The 17,969-nt window shown below is 45.3% G+C and overlaps 1 protein-coding gene across 2 annotated transcripts in view; it reads right to left on the reverse strand.

Moving 5' to 3' along the window:
- cip2a (cellular inhibitor of PP2A) overlaps positions 1-17,969 on the reverse strand; it is a 95,089-nt gene that overhangs the window by 12,924 nt on the left and 64,196 nt on the right. For both annotated transcript variants that reach the window (XM_073045295.1, XM_073045296.1), the window contains exon 17: positions 17,673-17,783. In XM_073045295.1, the coding sequence (XP_072901396.1) occupies positions 17,673-17,783 (111 nt within the window). The remainder of the gene's footprint in view (positions 1-17,672; positions 17,784-17,969) is intronic.

Consider the following 17,969-nt stretch of genomic DNA (forward strand, 5'->3'; position numbering starts at 1 on the left):
TAGATAGGATGGATGTGGAAAGGATGTTTCCTCTGATGTGAGTATCCAAAACTAGAGGGCACAGCCTCAAACTTGAAGGGTGACCTTTTAGAACAGAGGTAAGGAGATTTTTTTTTAGCCAGAGAGTGGTAAACCTATGGAATACTCCGCCACAGACTGCAGTGAAGACCAAGTACTTGGGTACATTTAAGGTGGAAGTTGAACGTTTCCTGATTGGTCAGAGCATCAAAGGATATGGCAAAAAGGCAAGTGTATGGGGTTGAGTGGGATCCGGGATCAGCTATAATGGAATAGCAGAGCAGACTCAATGGGCTGAATGTCCTAATTCTGCTCCTATGTCTTATGGACATGTAGCTAGGCACAGCACAAACACCATCTATAAATCTGCCAACGACACAAGTACTTTTGGCAGAATTTCCGAGGGTGACAAGGAGGCGTACAGGTGTTACGTAACCTCGTAACCAGGTAACTTACCAGCAAAGATAGCGGGATCAGCTGAGTCGGATGCTACTATTTTCAAACGTTTTATTCAAAAAGGGGCACAAACGTATGGTTAATACAAAACATTCAGATCACATACATCGTCAAAACTCAATCTAAAACACCGGTGTAATAATAATCAATCAGAAATAAGCTCTATAGTTGTCTAGGGGGTAATACTGAGTCCAATTGAAATATAAAGAGTCACTCAGAAGTTTGCAGGCTTTTCCCTTTTGGGAACCGCTGGGGTTTTCACGTTGTAGAGAGAGAGAGATGGTTTAGAAAGGATAAACACTTGCCCGTTGTCTTTACAGAGCAAATCCTTGGAATCAGGGGAGCAGGCTTCCCCGTTGTTAGTTAAAAGCAGTCTTCCGTTGGTCCTAGCCACAGATTCAAAATTTGGAATCTAACGCATGTGGCTTCCTTCAAAATGGCTTCCCGCTCCCACGGGAATCAGTATCGTGCTTCCTTGGTGTCTCCTTGGTGCGTCTGAGGGTTGTCCCCCCCTCAGACCCTCCTTTATACTTCTTCACGGGATCGCAGGTGTCAATCAGGTTGCAGGTGATGCGATCTCTCTCTCAACCAGCCCACTTTGCCCGAGGGCTTTTCACGTGGTCTTCATGAGACAATAGTCAATATCGCCTTTATTCTGCTTCTCGGGAGAACGTGGTCTTCCGCATGTCTCTCTCTCTCTCTCCCATTTTCCTGTGTCTATTCAGCACGTCTCTTCCCCTCTTGGGTCAGTTGACCCCCCCTTGACTAGGGCTCTTGCGATTCTCACAAAGGAGGGGGCCGAGGGCATAACACCTCCCCCCATAGCAGGTTTTTTACCAGCGGTTAAAAACAGGTTGGTACAGGACTTTTTTTTTGAATCTACATACTACACAAGCTTTTCTCTTCACAGAGTACTACCGTTATACATTCAAGTCAGTATCTAAACAGGTAACAAGTACAGTGCCCCTTTCTTTAATACCTTAACCTCACGTGCCGTACTAAAGTCTGGTAGCATCAAACTTCAGCTCAATAACCACCTTATTCATTTGCTTTCTTCAGCAACATAACTAAGGAGGTGTGATCTTAGCTTAGGTGCATCTACAAAAGTTTATACAAATACTAATTGTTTCGGTCGTGGTATTTCACCGGCAGGTCTCCAAAGGGGTGGTCTTTATTATTCACAGGCTTTGGCGTGAACCCGTACAACCGGCATTGTGATTTACAAAGGGCATTTCTATTACCCATCGCCTTTTCCCGGTGAGTCCCCCCATGGGGACTGCGAGTAATTTGGCAAGGTACTCTCCCGCCTTTCCTTCCCACAAGGGATAGTCTCTTAACTCCGCGTCCACCCAGGTAGTTAGCCCTTCTGCCAAGACCATACAGGCTGATGTGTTTCAGGGCGAACCTTTCCCCCTGGCCGCATTTAAATTTCGGCTTCCTCGCAGCGCTTTCTTGAATAACAATAGCGTGTGAGGCACCTTTACATTCCAAATCAACCCGTAATCGGTGTGTAGGCATCATTTTAGTCTTTAACCTTTTTCCCTTCGAGTTGGGAACTACAGATTTACCGTTCTCCCCCACAACAACAGTTATCTCCCCATTCATAAACTCCACATTAACTCTGAACACTCCCCTCAGCACAACCCTCTGGGGACTCGCACTCCCCAAGGTTAACCCCTTCTTCCCCGAACCAAGCCTATCTGATCCAAAAGGACAGCCGTCTCGTCCAGCTGAGTCAAATACCTCAGCTTTTTCCTGAGCTCCGTGACTAGGTTCAGCACCACGTGCATCCCCATCTTGGACACACTCAAACGGGACATTGGCCTCTTCCAGGCTTTCAACACCCGTACCTTTTTCAAATTCTAACGTCCCCCGATCCTTCCAGTTACTCTCTAGGCAGCCCCCCGTTGGGGAAGGTGCAACCCTGCGAGCTGAAACAACCTCCTCGGCCATTTCAGCTGACTTCTCCACAGCAAGGATACCCTTCCTCTCTAAGATTGCCCTCATTTCACTCTCGGGACCATCGGGAACACCTTTAGAACTCTCAACTTCTCCAAACAATTCTGCCAAACCAGACAGATCAATCATGTCCAACTCTGGACCTTTTAACAGCTTTATCTGTTTCTCATCTTTATTTCCTACCTCTAGGACCTTTCTCTTCACTAAGGGGAGGGCTATCTCCTCGCCCTTACCCCCTTTCACTTTACTACTTTCTGTTTTACCACCCTCGGAACCCTCGTGATATAGGGTCGGTAAAAACATCTGGGCCAATTTCAAACTGCGCACTGTCCCAGCCGCCGCTCTCGACAGGCTGTGAGTGTCCGCGCATGCGGTTCCCATCTTCCCACCTGCAAGGTCATTACCCAAAAGGAGGTCCACGCCCTCCCCCGGTAACTCTGGCAGGACTCCTAGTTCCACAGGTCCCGACACCAACTCGCAATCGAGAAGGACCCTATGCAAAGGCACTACTTCGATCCAGTTCCCTAGGCCTCTCAGGGCTACCTCGCCCGTTGGAGGTCCGAAGGGTAATATGTTATGGCTAATTAATGATAGCTCCGCCCCCGTGTCTCTCCAAATTCGTATGGGGATGGGGGGGGGGGGTCCCCTTCCTTCAAAGACACGGTTCCTTCGGAACTAAATGTCTCCCGCCCCTCCTGTATTCCCTCTACCTGGGGCCCTCTTGTCGATTTCCTGATTACCACTGCACGCCCGATAGGGATCGCTGCGCTCTCCCTCTTTCTCGGAGCAAAGCATTTTGATGCGATATGACCCACCTTCCCACAATTAAAGCAGGTTAAACCAGGGGGTCTCCAGGTTTCCTGTCTGTTATCCTCACTTTTTCTGCTAGCTCCCGGCGGGATCTCCACCTCAGCTGGCGGGCTTTCCCAGCCGTTCCGACGGTCTCTCGGGTAACTTTTTGGCGAGGAAAACTTTGGCTTGTGGGTTAGGGCATATTCATCTGCGAACCTAGCCATCTCTGAGATGGACTGATTCGTCCTCTCATTTAAATACATTCGGATCTCTTCTGGAACGCAACCTTTAAATTCCTCAATCAAAACTAACTCCCTGAGACGCCCATAATTCTCGGCCACCTTTTCCGCGGTGCACCAGCGATCCAAGAGCACACCCTTCTCGTGGGCTAGCTCGGTATACGTTTGATTCCACCCTTTCCTTAAATTTCGGAACCTTTGTCTATACGCCTCAGGTACTAACTCGTAACCTCGGAGAATGGCCTCCTTTACTTGATCATAATTCCCTTCCCTTTCTGGGGGCAGCGCAGCATATACCCGCTGTGCTTTCCCTCGTAACACACTTTGTAACAACGCCACCCACTGCTCTCTGGGCCACTTCTGATTCACTGCCACCTTCTCAAAAAGCAAGAAATAACTATCAACATCCGTCTCCTCGAACGGGGGGACCAACCTCAACGCCCGACTAACATCAAACCCCTCCTCTCTCTCTTGCCCTTGAGCTCTTCGCTCTTGCTTTCGCCTGTCCAGCTCCAATTCATGGCTCCTTTGTTTCTCTTTCTCGGCTACTTCCAGCTGCTTTAACTGGAGCTCATGATCCCGTTTCATCTCTAATTCCTTTAGTTTGAACACATGCTCTCTTTCCTCAGCCTTTTCAGCTCGTTCCGCAGCCTTTTCAGCTGCTTCTAGCTGCTTTACTTTAAGCTCATGGTCCAACCTTGCTTTCTCCAACTCTGCCTGATCTGTCCCACTCGCTAATCTCTTTTCGGGGATATTTTCCAAATCCTCAGCTGCAAACACCTTCTTCCCAACGTAATACTGTTGTATGACCCTTCGCACTTCCTGCTTTTTCATTGCTGGCTTCACCGCTGTGAGGTCTAACGCCTGCGCCAAATTTACCAAGTATGATTTTGTAGCCTTCCCTAGCACCTCTACCGTCGGGTTTCTCGTAAATTCATCCACATCCATCTTTGCTGGATTCCTGTCTGGCTACCTGCGTAACCAGATTTAAGTTTGGACTTACAGCCCGATTCACTGACCCTCCCCTTTGGTTTCAAATCCGGGACGAGAACCCCACTTGTTACGTAACCTCGTAACCAGGTAACTTACCAGCAAAGATTGCAGGATCAGCTGAGTCGGATGCTACTATTTTCAAACGTTTTATTCAAAAAGGGGCACAAACGTATGGTTAATACAAAACATTCAGATCACATACATCGTCAAAACTCAATCTAAAACACCGGTGTAATAATAATCAATCAGAAATAAGCTCTATAGTTGTCTAGGGGGTAATACTGAGTCCAATTGAAATATAAAGAGTCACTCAGAAGTTTGCAGGCTTTTCCCTTTTGGGAACCGCTGGGGTTTTCACGTTGTAGAGAGAGAGAGATGGTTTAGAAAGGATAAACACTTGCCCGTTGTCTTTACAGAGCAAATCCTTGGAATCAGGGGAGCAGGCTTTCCCGTTGTTAGTTAAAAGCAGTCTTCCGTTGGTCCTAGCCACAGATTCAAAATTTGGAATCTAGCGCATGTGGCTTCCTTCAAAATGGCTTCCCGCTCCCACGGGAATCGGTATCGTGCTTCCTTGGTGTCTCCTTGGTGCGACTGAGGGTTGTCCCCCCCCTCAGACCCTCCTTTATACTTCTTCACGGGATCGCAGGTGTCAATCAGGTTGCAGGTGACGCGATCTCTCTCTCAACCAGCCCACTTTGCCCGAGGGCTTTTCACGTGGTCTTCATGAGACAATAGTCAATATCGCCTTTATTCTGCTTCTCGGGAGAACGTGGTCTTCCGCACGTCTCTCTCTCTCTCTCCCATTTTCCTGTGTCTATTCAGCACGTCTCTCCCCCTCTTGGGTCAGTTGACCCCCCCCCTTGACTAGGGCTTTTGCGATTCTCACAAAGGAGGGGGCCGAGGGCATAACACAGGAGTGAGTGGTGTTGCAGCAACAACTTTGCACTCAATGTCAGTAAGACGAATGAATTGATTGTGGATTTCAGGAAGATGTCGATGAACACACGCCAAGGGATCAGAATTGGAAAAGGTGAGGGGATTCAAGTTCCTGAGTGTCAACATCTCTAAGGATCTAAGATGGGCCCAACAATTGAGGCAATTACAAAGAAGGCACAACAGTGGTTATCTTTCATTAGGACATTGGGGAAAATTGGTATGTCACCAAAGACGCTTGCAAATTTCTACAGATGTACCATGGAGAGCATTCTAACTGGTGGCATCATCATCTGATATAGAGGGGCCACTGCACAGGATTGGGTAAAGTTGCAGAAAGTTGTAAACCTAGCCAGCTCCAGCATTGGAATTAGCCTCCACAGCATCCAGGACAGCTTCAAAGGCAGCCTCAAAAAGGCAGCACCCATCATTAAGGACTCCCATCACACAGGACATGCACTCTTCTAATTACTACCATCAAGTAGGTGGTACAGGAGCCTGAAGACACATACTCTCTGTTTGCACTACTTTAATTTATTTTTAATACTTCATATTGTAATTTATAGTTATTATTATTACATATTTCAATCAATGTACTGCTGTTGCAAAACAACAAATTTCACAATATGTCAGTGGTGTTATACCCGATTAAATCTGATAAATCAGTTCCTTAGAATCAACTGTTTTTAATTTCGCTTGACAGTCAAGGCTACAGCACTTTTCTTAAACACAAAGCACACTGCAGATGCTGTCGTCAAATAACACGTACAAACAAGCTGGATGAACTCAGCAGGTCGGGCAGCATCCGTTGAAAGGAGCAGTCAACGTTTCAGGCCGTGACCCTTCGCCTGAGTCCTGACGAAGGGTCTCAGCCCGAAACGTTGACTGCTCCTTTCAACGGATGCTGCCCGACCTGCTGAGCACTTTTCTTCTTGACTTTATTTATATCTGAAATACAGATTTATTTTATTTCTATATATACAAATTTATAACTATATATATTAATCTTTTAAATGTAAGCTATTACTTACTGACGATGTGCAGGAAGGTGGGATTAGTTTGGATTGGCACTGAGGACTAAAGGACCTGATCTCATTCTGTAGTGTTCGATTTCCCATCTACTATAGCTAACCTGCACCTCATGTGCTTTCTTTACTCAGTCTTAAGGGTGTAGTTTTAGAGACATAGAAACATAGAAAACCTACAGCACAATACAGGCCCTTTGGCCCACAAAGCTGTGCCAAACATGTCCTTACCTTAGAAATTACTTAGGGTTACCCACAGCCCTCTATTTTTCTGAGCTCCATGTACCTATCCAGGAGTCTCTTAAAAGACCCTATCATATCCACCTCCACCACTGTCGCTGGCAGCCCATTCCACACACTCACCACTCTCCTTAAAAAACTTACCCCCGACATCTCCTCTGTACTTACTTCCAAGCACCTTAAACCTGTGCCCTCTCATGATAGCCATTTCAGCCCTGGGAAAAGGCCTCTGACTATCCACACGATCAATACCCCTCATCATCTTATACACCTCTATCAGGTCACCTCTCGTTCTCCGTCGCTCCAAAGAAAAAAGGCTGACTTCACTCAACCTATTTGCACAAGGCGTGTTCCCCAATCCAGAGCAACATCCTTGTCAATCTCCTCTGCACCTTTTCTATGGTTTCCACAGTCTTCCTATAGTGAGGCGATCAGAACTGAGCAGAGTACTCCAAGTGGGATTTGACCAGGGTCCTATATAGCTGCAACATTACCTCTCGGCTCCTAAACCCAATCCCACGATTGATGAAGGCCAATACACTGTATGCTTTCTTAACCACAGCATCAACCTGCGCAGCTGCTTTGAGCGTCCTATGGACTTGGACCCCAAGATCCCTCTGATCCTCCACACTGCCAAGAGTCTTACCATTAATACTATATTCTGCCATCATATTTGACCTACCAAAATGAACCACCTCACACTTATCTGGGTTGAACTCCATCTGCCACTTCTCAGCCCAGTTTTTCATCCTATTAATGCCCCGTTCTAACCTCTGACAGCCATCCACACTATCCACAACACCCCCAACCTTTGTGTCATCAGCAAACTTACTAACTCATCCCTCCACTTCCTCATCCAGGTCATTTATAAAAATCATGAAGAGCAGGGGTCCCAGAACAGATCCTTGAGACACACCACTGGTCACCGACCTCCATGCAGAATATGACATGTCTACAAGCACTCTTTGCTTCTGTGTGCAAGCCAATTCTGGACCCATAAGGTAATGTCCCCTTGGATCCCATGCCTCCTTACTTTCTCACTAAGCTTTGCATGGGGTACCATCAAATGCCTTGCTGAAATCCATATACACTACATCTACTGCTCTATATCCATCAATGTGTTTAGTCACATCCTCAAAAAATTCAATCTGGCTCGTAAGGCATAACCTGCCTTTCACAAAGCCATACTGACTTTTCCTAATCATATTATGCTTCTCTAAATGTTCATAAATCCTGCCTCTCAGGATCTTCTCCATCAACTTACCAACCAGTGAAGTAAGACTCACTGGTCTATAATTTCCTGGGCTATCTCTACTCCCTTTCTTGAATAATGGAACAACATCCACAACCCTCCAATCCTCCAGAACCTCTCCCATCCTCAGTGATGATGCAAAGACCATCACCAGAGGCTCAGAATCTCCTCCCTCGCCTCCCACAGTAGCCTGGGGTTCATCTCATCCGGTCCCGGCGACTTATCCAACTTGATACTTTCTAAAAGCCCCAGCACATCTTCTTTCTTAATATCTGCATGCTCAAGCGTTTCAGTCCACGGTAAGTCATCCCTACAATTGCCAAGATCCTTTTCCTTAGTGAATACTGAAGCGAAGTACACATTAAGTACCTCTGCTATCTCCTCTAGTTCCATACACACTTTTCCACTGTCACACTTGATTGGTCCTATTCTCTCACTTCTTATCCTCTTGCTCTTCATATAACTTGCAGAATGCCTTGGGATTTTCCTTAATCCTGTCTGCCAAGGCCTTCTCATGGCCCCTTCTGACTCTCCTAATTTTTTTCTTAAGTTCCTTCCTGCTAGCCTTATAATCTTCTATCTACGAAAGAGAACTTTTCGTATCCTCTTCTTTTCTTCTTGACCAGATTTTTGATAACCTTTGTACACCATGGTTCCTGTACCCTACCATCTTTCCCTGACACATTGGAACGTACCTACGCAGATCTCCACGCAAATATCCCCTGAACATTTGCCGCATTTCTTCTGTACATTTCCGAGAACATTTGTTCCCAATTTATGTTTCCAAGTTCCTGCCTGATAGCCTCATATTTCTCCTTACTCCAATTAAACGCTTTCCTAACTTGTCTGTTCCTATCTCTCTCCAATGCTATTATAAAGGAGATAGAATTGTGATCACTATCTCCAAAATGCTCTCCCACTGAGAGATCTGACACCTGACCAGGTTCATTTCCCAATACCAGATCAAGTACAGCCTCACCTCTTGTAGGCTTATCGACATATTGAGTCAAGAAACCTTCTTGAACAGACCTAACAAACTCCACCCCATCTAAACACCTGACTCTAGGGAGATGTCAATCGATATTTGGGAAATTAAAATCTCCCACCACAACAACCCTGTTATTATTACACTTTTCCAGGATCTGTCTCTGTCTGCTCCTTGATGTCCCTGTTACTATTGGGTGGTCTATAAAAAACACCCAGCAGTTATTGACCCCTTCCTGTTCCTAACTTCCACCCACAGAGACTCTGTAGACAATCTCTCCATGTCTTCCTCCTTTTCTGCAGCCGTGACACTATCTCTGATCAACAGTGCCACGCCCCCACCTCTTTTGCTTCTCTCCCTGTCCTTTCTGAAATATCTAAAGCCTAGTACTCGAAGTAACTGTTCCTGGTCCTGGACCATCCAAGTCTCTGTAATGGCCACAACATCATAGCTCCAAGTACTGATCCACACTCTAAGCTCATCCGCTTTGTTCACAATATTGCTTGCATTAAAATAGACACATCTCAAACCACTAGTCTGAGCACATCCCTTCTCTATCACCTGCTTATCCTCCCTCTCGCACTGTCTACAAGCTTTCTCTATTTGTGAACCAACCGCTTCTTCCTCCGTCTCTTCAGTTTGGTTCCCACCCCCCAACAATCATAGTTTAAACTCTCCCCAATAGCCTTAGCAAACCTCCCTGCCAGGATATTGGTCCCCCTGGGATTCAAGTGCAACATGTCCTTTTTGTACAGGTCACTCCTGCCCCAAAAGAGGTCCCAATGATCCAGAAATCTGAATCCCTGCCCCCTGCTCCAATTCCTCAGCCACGCATTTAACCTCCACCTCGCTCTATTCCGATATTCACTGTCACATGGCACAGGCAGTAATCCCGAGATGACTACCTTTGTGGTCCTGCTTCTCAACTTCCTTCCTAACTCCCTGTAGTCTGCTTTCAGGACCTCCTCCCTTTTCCTGCCTATATCATTGGTACCAATATGTCCCACGACCTCTGGCTGTTCTCCTTCCCACTTCAGAATGTCACGGATGCGATCAGAAACATCCCGGACCCTAGCACCTGGGAGGCAAACTACCATCCATGCTTCTTTCCTGCGTCCACAGAATCGCCTGTCTGACCCCCTAACTATACCCTATAAAAGCTGCCATCCCCTTCCTTTCCCTACCTTTCTGAGCCAGACTCTGTGCCAGAGGTGCGACCACTGTTGCTTCCCCCAGTGACAGGGGTACTCTCTAGCCTCTGATTCCTGCCCTTCCCTCTCCTGACTGTTACCACTTATCGGTCTCCCGAGGCCCCAGTGTGACTATCTGCCTATAGCTCCTCTCTATCACCTCCTCACTTTCCTTGACCAGGCGAAGGTCATCGAGCTGCAACTCCAATTCCCTAATATGGTCCCTTAGGACCGTGTTCCCCAACCACCAGACTGCAAAGCATGTGCTACCGGGCCACGAGGAAACGATATGATTTGGCGATATGAAATGATATGAGTCAGATGCACCTTTCCTCATTGTCACGCCCACTGCTGAACTTGGACGCACGCGAGGTCATCAGTCACCTAAATGCAGTGATACCTTCGCGCCAGGGATCAATGGTTGGCCTTGCACAGCTGGCGAGAAGTGCCATTGCTACTGGCCTGCAGCATGGTCAGATGGGCGCCGCCTCTAAACCTGTTTAGCACACTGAACGTTCGTGGGGAACCCGGTGCTAAAATATTCACAGACGACCTAATTCGAGCTCAGGGTTTCCTAAGTAGCGGAACAGCTACCTCACTGTGGTCTACTGAAAGTCATCCCTCAAGTCAAACTTTTGTCGGCCGATAGATCCTACCTACCTACAAGGGGGGACGGGCGCACACCCTGTCACACTCCTCCTCGCTCTCCGGACTGTGACTGCCACAGGGACCTCCGGCCCTGACCTTGTCCTCTCACCCCACCCACGACCAGCCGCACCTGGCCAAGGTGTCTGGCGGAGGGTGGGCGGGAGGCTGGAGTTCTGGCCCAGAGGCTGTCTAATGAGGGAATGAAGCCCTCAAAACTGCTTCGGTACCTTGAGTCCAAGCACCCTGCACTTAAAGACAAACCCATTGAGTTTTTTGAGCAGAAAAAACGTGAGCAAGCAGGACAGAAGCAAGTGCTGAGAACCACGAAAACTAAATTGTGGAATAGACTGGACATAAGGAACCCCCTTCAAGTATCGCTGTATTCCGGTCGTGATTAACACCCCCCTCCCCTGCCTCCGTCGGCTGATCCGCAAGAATATTGTCAATATTAAACCAGACCGCAGTGCAAAAAAGGTTGGTGACCCCTGCCTTAGGAGCTGCAGCTCGACACACCTGACACAGATGTGGCCGTCCAGGAGACTGGGACTTCCTACATCTGACACTGGGCACAGAACACCGGCTTCACACACACTCTTCCTGTCTGTATTCTACACAGGCAAGGTACCACGCCTCAACCTGTTATTGCCAAAACCCCCTTGAGCCAAAACCTTCCTACTCTGTCTCCGTCTATTCTGTCGCCTGCTCCTCTGATGCCCTCTATAAAGCTGTCTCCTTTTAAACTCTTCTCGCTGTTCTCACTGGCTGACTCCACGCACTTGCACAGTCGTGCCCCAATCAAACTGCTGAAAAATAACCTTCTCCTTTTAAACTCTTCTTGCTTTTAAACTCTTTCCGTTGTTTTCACTGGCTGACGTCCACATGCTTGCGCTGTCGTGCCCTGATCAAACCACTGAAAAATGAACTAAATCACTTTCAACATTTATATAAAAAAGCAAAGGCCAGATTATTAATTAACTATTTTGTATTAAACAATACCAAATCTAATATAGCTTATTCCTTCATTTGTTACTCAATACAGTGGATTCCAGTTAATTGGGACACATCAAGACCAGTACATTTTAGCCAAATTAAGCAGCTGCCCCTATTAGCTGAAGTTTCATGGAAATAATTAAAAAGGTATATAAAAAAAAGACAAACTACCATTTAACTGACTAACAATTAGGTATTTAAATGAAATTCAGAACAAATTAGAACACTACCAGTGCTACTGGTGGTTGTCCAGCATACATGATTTTGACAGGAAACCTGTGCAGGAAAATTTTTAAAAGTGGAAAAGCCACTGCACTGGGCAGTTCCACTCTCTTGACCTCGGAAATCTGAGTCCACTGGGACAAGTAGATGTCATAACTGGGGTCTTTCCTGTCTGCAGTGGATGACTATGACTTCTTATGCTTCTTCATGCTCTTCACTCTCCATGCAACATTGCAGAACCGCCTTCTTGGTTACCGGATCTCACTGGCCCAGTCCGCCAGAATTGACTTCCCATTCTAGGACGGGTATGTCTCTATCTCACTGGAGTATGAGACCTGCCAGCTACCTTCACCTGGCTTTGCTTGCCTGTCAAAGTGGTCTACCAGGGTGTGGCTGCTATCACACTTAAACAGCTACTTGGACTAACTGGTGAGAGCAGTGGGGACCAAAAATAACATTCAAGATGATTGTTGATACCTTCAAATTCTTCGTAGTCCTTCCTTAACTTGTTAAAGTAGTGAAATTGTTTAATTTTCACTCCTGGCCATGTCTGACATCTCCAAGTCGTATTCTTGAAAGGACAGTATATAAAACAGTTCTGAATTTTACTGCTCATTTCTTACCAACTATCCAGTGACAAAATTCATTGTTTTTTGAACACAAACACTGTCTAAAAACTGTTCATTCTAAGTGTCTAACAGACACACAATGTGCATGACTGATGCTAGTTAAAATATGTTCAGCATTGCTCCTGGCCCAAATAAGTGGAACATTGTCCCAAATAAACAAAGGGAATCCCGACTACTTTCTCAATTTGTTGTTGTACTTTAAGAGTTGTCCCAAATAAACCACTATCCCAATTAACCGAAATCTACTGTATACTCAGACTCTGCATTATGCTACCCCACACAGCACTGATTCATTACAACACAGTTATTTAATTTGAAACCTCTTTTTACTGGGTGTCTCTAGAGATGCAGCTCGTTAGCCCCTCGCTAACAGCCACCAGACTCAGCGGTAAGAAACCAACTTTCTCAGTCTCCTTATGTCAAGGGTAAATATGACTTGGATCCTGCCAAATTGCTCTCTGTGATCGCCCAGTGGCAAGAAATAACAGCTCCTACACTGCATACAATTATAAAGTACATTTATGAATGTTAACTTAACCAAACCGTTATTAAAGAAAACTAAAAGGGCCCATGATAATTAAAAGGTCAAAGGTACACTTAAGTTAGAGCTCACCTTGAAGTTGTTTTTAACTCATGCACACACCACCTTCCGAATGTTGCTCAAAATCCATGTCAAACAAACGGACTCCCTCACAGTAATATTGGTCTTTCCTCCTTGAAAACATTCATTTGCACAAAGCAACTTGTGCACCAGGGACAACATCCTCAACCAGCTTCCCTCCTGTCTTCTCCCAGCTCCCGCCAAAGACCTCTACCCACATCAGTGTCGGTCACAAAATCCTCTCTGCCCAGCATTCTCTAGATCTACCTCCCAATTCCACCATCCTGATTGGTTGACACAACATTCCCAAGTTGACCAACAAAGCCCCTTATCTTAGCTCAAACCCAAGCAGCCTGAAAGCAGAACAGACTATTCTGAAAGAACTGCTAAATTGAAGTAACTACAGCATAGCAGTAAAAATCTTAACCCATTCCTTTACTGGATCCCTCTGTAGTTTTACCTCTTTTCTTCTCTGTTTGATCCTGCCCTTCATACTCCTGCTTGAAATGAAACAGAAAATACCGGTCACTTCCCTGGTCAAGGGACCACGCTCAGTATCAGCCCTCGCCTTGGTATGTCCCACCAGTGGGTTCGGCTTCCCATTGGCCTTGTCATGCCTGGTGGCAGCACCAACTGATATTATTCGAAATACCTCGGCACTCAGATCTTTCACGACATCCTGCAAAATCCCCGCTTGAGTTGGATCAGGGGTCACTTTAGCAACAGAGGGTATTAATGAGGACTTTTCCCTGCTGACAGGGGCCTCCTGCTCCTCTATCATGTTTTCCTACTCTCTAATTCTCTGAGTAATTCAGTAAAAGATGGAGGAGGGCGCATCTTGTGGCCTCAAATACATAGAGCATGTGTCATGTGACAACACGCCCTTCACAACGTGCTCCATCCTCAAGTAATTTCTTTCAGACAATTCAATGCCCCCTTTGTGGCACAAACAATGTTTTTTTTCAGTTTCTCCAACCTGAAAATGTAGCCAACCAACTTCTCTCCTTCCTCCTGAAATGTGTCCCTAAACTTCATCCCAAGATTGGCTACATTTCCAGCAGTGCCAAAAGCATCTTCATGAGTTTGCAAATAATTAACTGACATGGCTAATGGATTTTCTGCCTTGAAGCACCTCACTATATCAGCCACTAGCCCCTTTACGCACTCTACCAGTTTCTATTGTTTCATATTATCTGAGCACTGCCATTCATCCAGTAACTGAGATGTCTGCTCAGCCCAAACCTCATATTCTTCTTCCCCATCGGGTGTGGGTTTGATCCCAGAGAATACTCCCAGCCTACAATAACTTTGGTTCTCCACAGATATACTCCTGCATGATGTGATGTAATAACCAGTGATGTAATAGCCAAAATGAGCTCAGAATTTAACTCAACCTCTGAAGGACTCAATTACACCTTTTACATCAGACAACTCCCTTCCTTCACTCCACAGAAATGATAGCACCTTTTCTTTTTAAAGTCTCTGCCCTCAGCTACTGGAAACTTGATTCCCAAATTGGCACCCACACCTATACTCATCTCTTCTCTGAAAGTATGGACAGCCGATGGCCCCAACTCTCCTGGGACACCAATGATACCTGGGAGATCCACTCCCGTCATGAACTAAAACAACATCTTTGCCCACTGTTTGCTCAAGCTGCTGTTCCATGATCGCAACTTTCCCTAATAACTTAACGGTACTTAAAATCCTAATCAACAAATTATCTGGGCCACAGATATCCACGCTGCTCAGAACACAATCCTTAGTTATGGGTAGTCTCTTTGAATCACATCAAGGCTTAATCCCTGAGGCATCCATAAACATGTACCTTAATCACTTTCCCCAACAATAGTTTAACACAGGCTTAAACACAATCAATTCTTAGAGCAATCACACAGTATTTAACAAATTCAATCTGGGTCAATAACCCCCACAATGAAAACCCTTTTTACTAGGCATCTCTATAGATGTGGTTCGTTAGCCTCTTGCCAATAGGCACCTGACTCAGTGGTGAGAAAACCACCTTTCTCAGACCCCATACGTCTAGGGTAGATATGACTTGGATCCTGCCAAATCCATGAGGTTGGGATGTCTCACTCATCGAACCTTGATTTGTGTGAATACTGTGTAACTTACTGCTCCCATGCAATCGCCCAGTTGTAAGAAATAACAGACTGTACACTGCATGCAATTATAAAGAAAGTATATTTATGAATGTTAATTTAACCATTTATTAAAGAAAAGAAAGAGAAAATACAAAAGGGCCATCATAATTAAATAGTCAAATGTACATATAAGTTGGAGATCATCTTGGAGTTGTCTTTAGCTTACATGCTGGACCTTGGTCTGCGTGAAAGCACACACAACCTTCAAAATGTTGTTTGAAATCCATCCTGAACAAATGGGCCTCCTCCCACAGGCAGGAGTATTGTTCCTTCCTCCTTGAAATCTGCACAAAGCACCTTGTGCAACAGGGATGGCATCTTCAGCCATCTTCTCTCCTGTCTTCTCCCAGCTCCTGCCTAAAAGACCTCGATCCACACCAGTGTCTGTGACAAAAACCTCTCTGTCCAACATTCTTTAGAACCTTCTCCCAATTCCCCATCCTGAACAACAAAGGCCCTTTTTTCAGCTCCAACCTTATTTCAGGCTGAAAGCAGAACAGACTGCTCTTACAGAACTGCTAAAATGAAACACACACAGCATAGCAGTGAAAATCTTAACTATAGCATTACAAATTCTTTTTTTCATTTTTTTTAAATGACAAAAAATAATTCTAAACAACACTTAAAATTTCTCAACAGCGGCCACCAATACAGTAAACATTCAATCAGCCAATGAGAGTGCTTTACATATACTCTGAGCTACTCACAGCCAATCACATATTAGTAGTCCTCTGCCTCCCCCACGAGTGTAAACATTACATTACAAGGACACTCAGCCCTCGTTTAACGTCATTTAGAAATGCATGCATTAATAAATGATACAATGTTCCTCCAGAGTGATATCACAAAATAAAGGACAAACCAAGACTCACACTGACAAAACCACATAATTATAGCATATAGTTACAGCAGTGCAAAGCAATACTGTAATTCCATCAACGCAGACCATGGACGCGGTTTTTAAAAAGTTCTCAAAGTCCCAATCGACTCCAATAGTCCCGATGATATCAGGCAGCAAAGGGAGAAACTCTCCCTGCCATAAACTTCCAGGCACTAATAATTAATGGCTCAGAAGCACCCGACGACAGCAGACTCTGAGTCCTTCCGAAAACTTCGAGCCTCCGACCAGCCTCCCGAGCGCCATCGACCTCGTCCCAGCCGCCGAAACAAGCAAAGCCGAGGTCTCGGAGACCTTCTCCTCCGGAGATTCCAGACCGCACAGTAACAGTGGCAGCGAAGTCTCCATCAAATCAGGATTGTGCACGGATCCCTACTTTGCACGGAACAGATATCCATTCTCCAGAGAGGCTGCGCGCGCTGCGTCATGCCGCCATCTTCTCCGCAACATTCTTGCACCCTCGCCATTTATTCCATTTTTTTTCCACCCATAATGTCTGAAAAATGCTCTGCAACTTCAAGTGAGGGTAGTACATTTAAGATGTCAAGGAAAAGCATTAGTTTTGTAAATGGTGAGCATCAGGTTTATGTTAGTGCCTCTTTGAAATTGGCTACCTCGACAATCAGAAAAAGTATAAAAATGCAGACAAAACAAAGGCTACTGCACCATCAACACCAGCAAGAAAGCTCACCACAGAATTCCTTCACACTAGCATCACCACAATCACACAAATCAGGGACCAGTTCATCAATAATGACCCTGACTGGGAGCGAAGCAATAAGGCAAAGAGGTGTCTCAACATGATTTCCTGCTACCGAGAACTGCTTCGTGAAAGGAAACTTAAGTAAAGGCTGTCAAATCTTGATGCCTACTTGAAGAAGAAGCCAAAGTTAAAGGAGGATCCACAGCTTGGTCCCTCCTCTAAGATGCAGCTACCACCCGATTCCCTGCGCCGCTACTGCAATGTATTGCTGCTCCACTGATGTGCAGATTAGACCTATTTGTGCGTTTGTTACTCCACAAATTATTGTGTTTACATAAAATATTGTCATATATCTCGGGTTTGATTTATTTATAATCACGCACACATGTCCATTTATGAAATGTTATAATGACCCTGCTTAACACTGATTTACATAGCACTCCACCTCCGAGCAACACATCCTCAGCGTTAAGCAGGGTCTGAGTGTATATAGATTTAGAAACCATCTCTTATACTATACATGGATTTGCTCTGCAAAAACCATAAAAATAGTATTGCGTTCTGCTAAATTATAAAAATTTATTTCTGAATGAAACTTACAACATAGTCAGCTTATCCCCGACAAAGTAATTTTTTTTCTACCAGTTTCATTGTTTGAATTGCAATGTACAGACCAGAAACAATAACTGGATGTAACTATGATCAGGCTATACCATATATATCTGTCAACATACCTCTGCTTCTGCATGGGCTCTTTGACAACGATACTGGGCAATCAAGCGATCAGCCTGTGCTAGGGCCAGTGCTTTAGCTTCCAACAAATCTTGTAAACGATTTTCTTTGGACTAACCAAATAGACAAAATAAACATTAATGTCAAAATTGAAGCAATTTTAAATCAATACAGCCTTGTATACTCCAAAATGCCAATTCTTAATGTGACACAGGGGTAGGAAGAGTTCCACAATATTGCTTCAGTCAGGAAAGATGTATAAATAAATAAACAAACATCAAAGGCAAATTTCTACTTCA

This window comes from Hemitrygon akajei, chromosome 5, assembly GCF_048418815.1.
Source record: "Hemitrygon akajei chromosome 5, sHemAka1.3, whole genome shotgun sequence".
Taxonomy (NCBI): Eukaryota; Metazoa; Chordata; class Chondrichthyes; order Myliobatiformes; family Dasyatidae; genus Hemitrygon; species Hemitrygon akajei.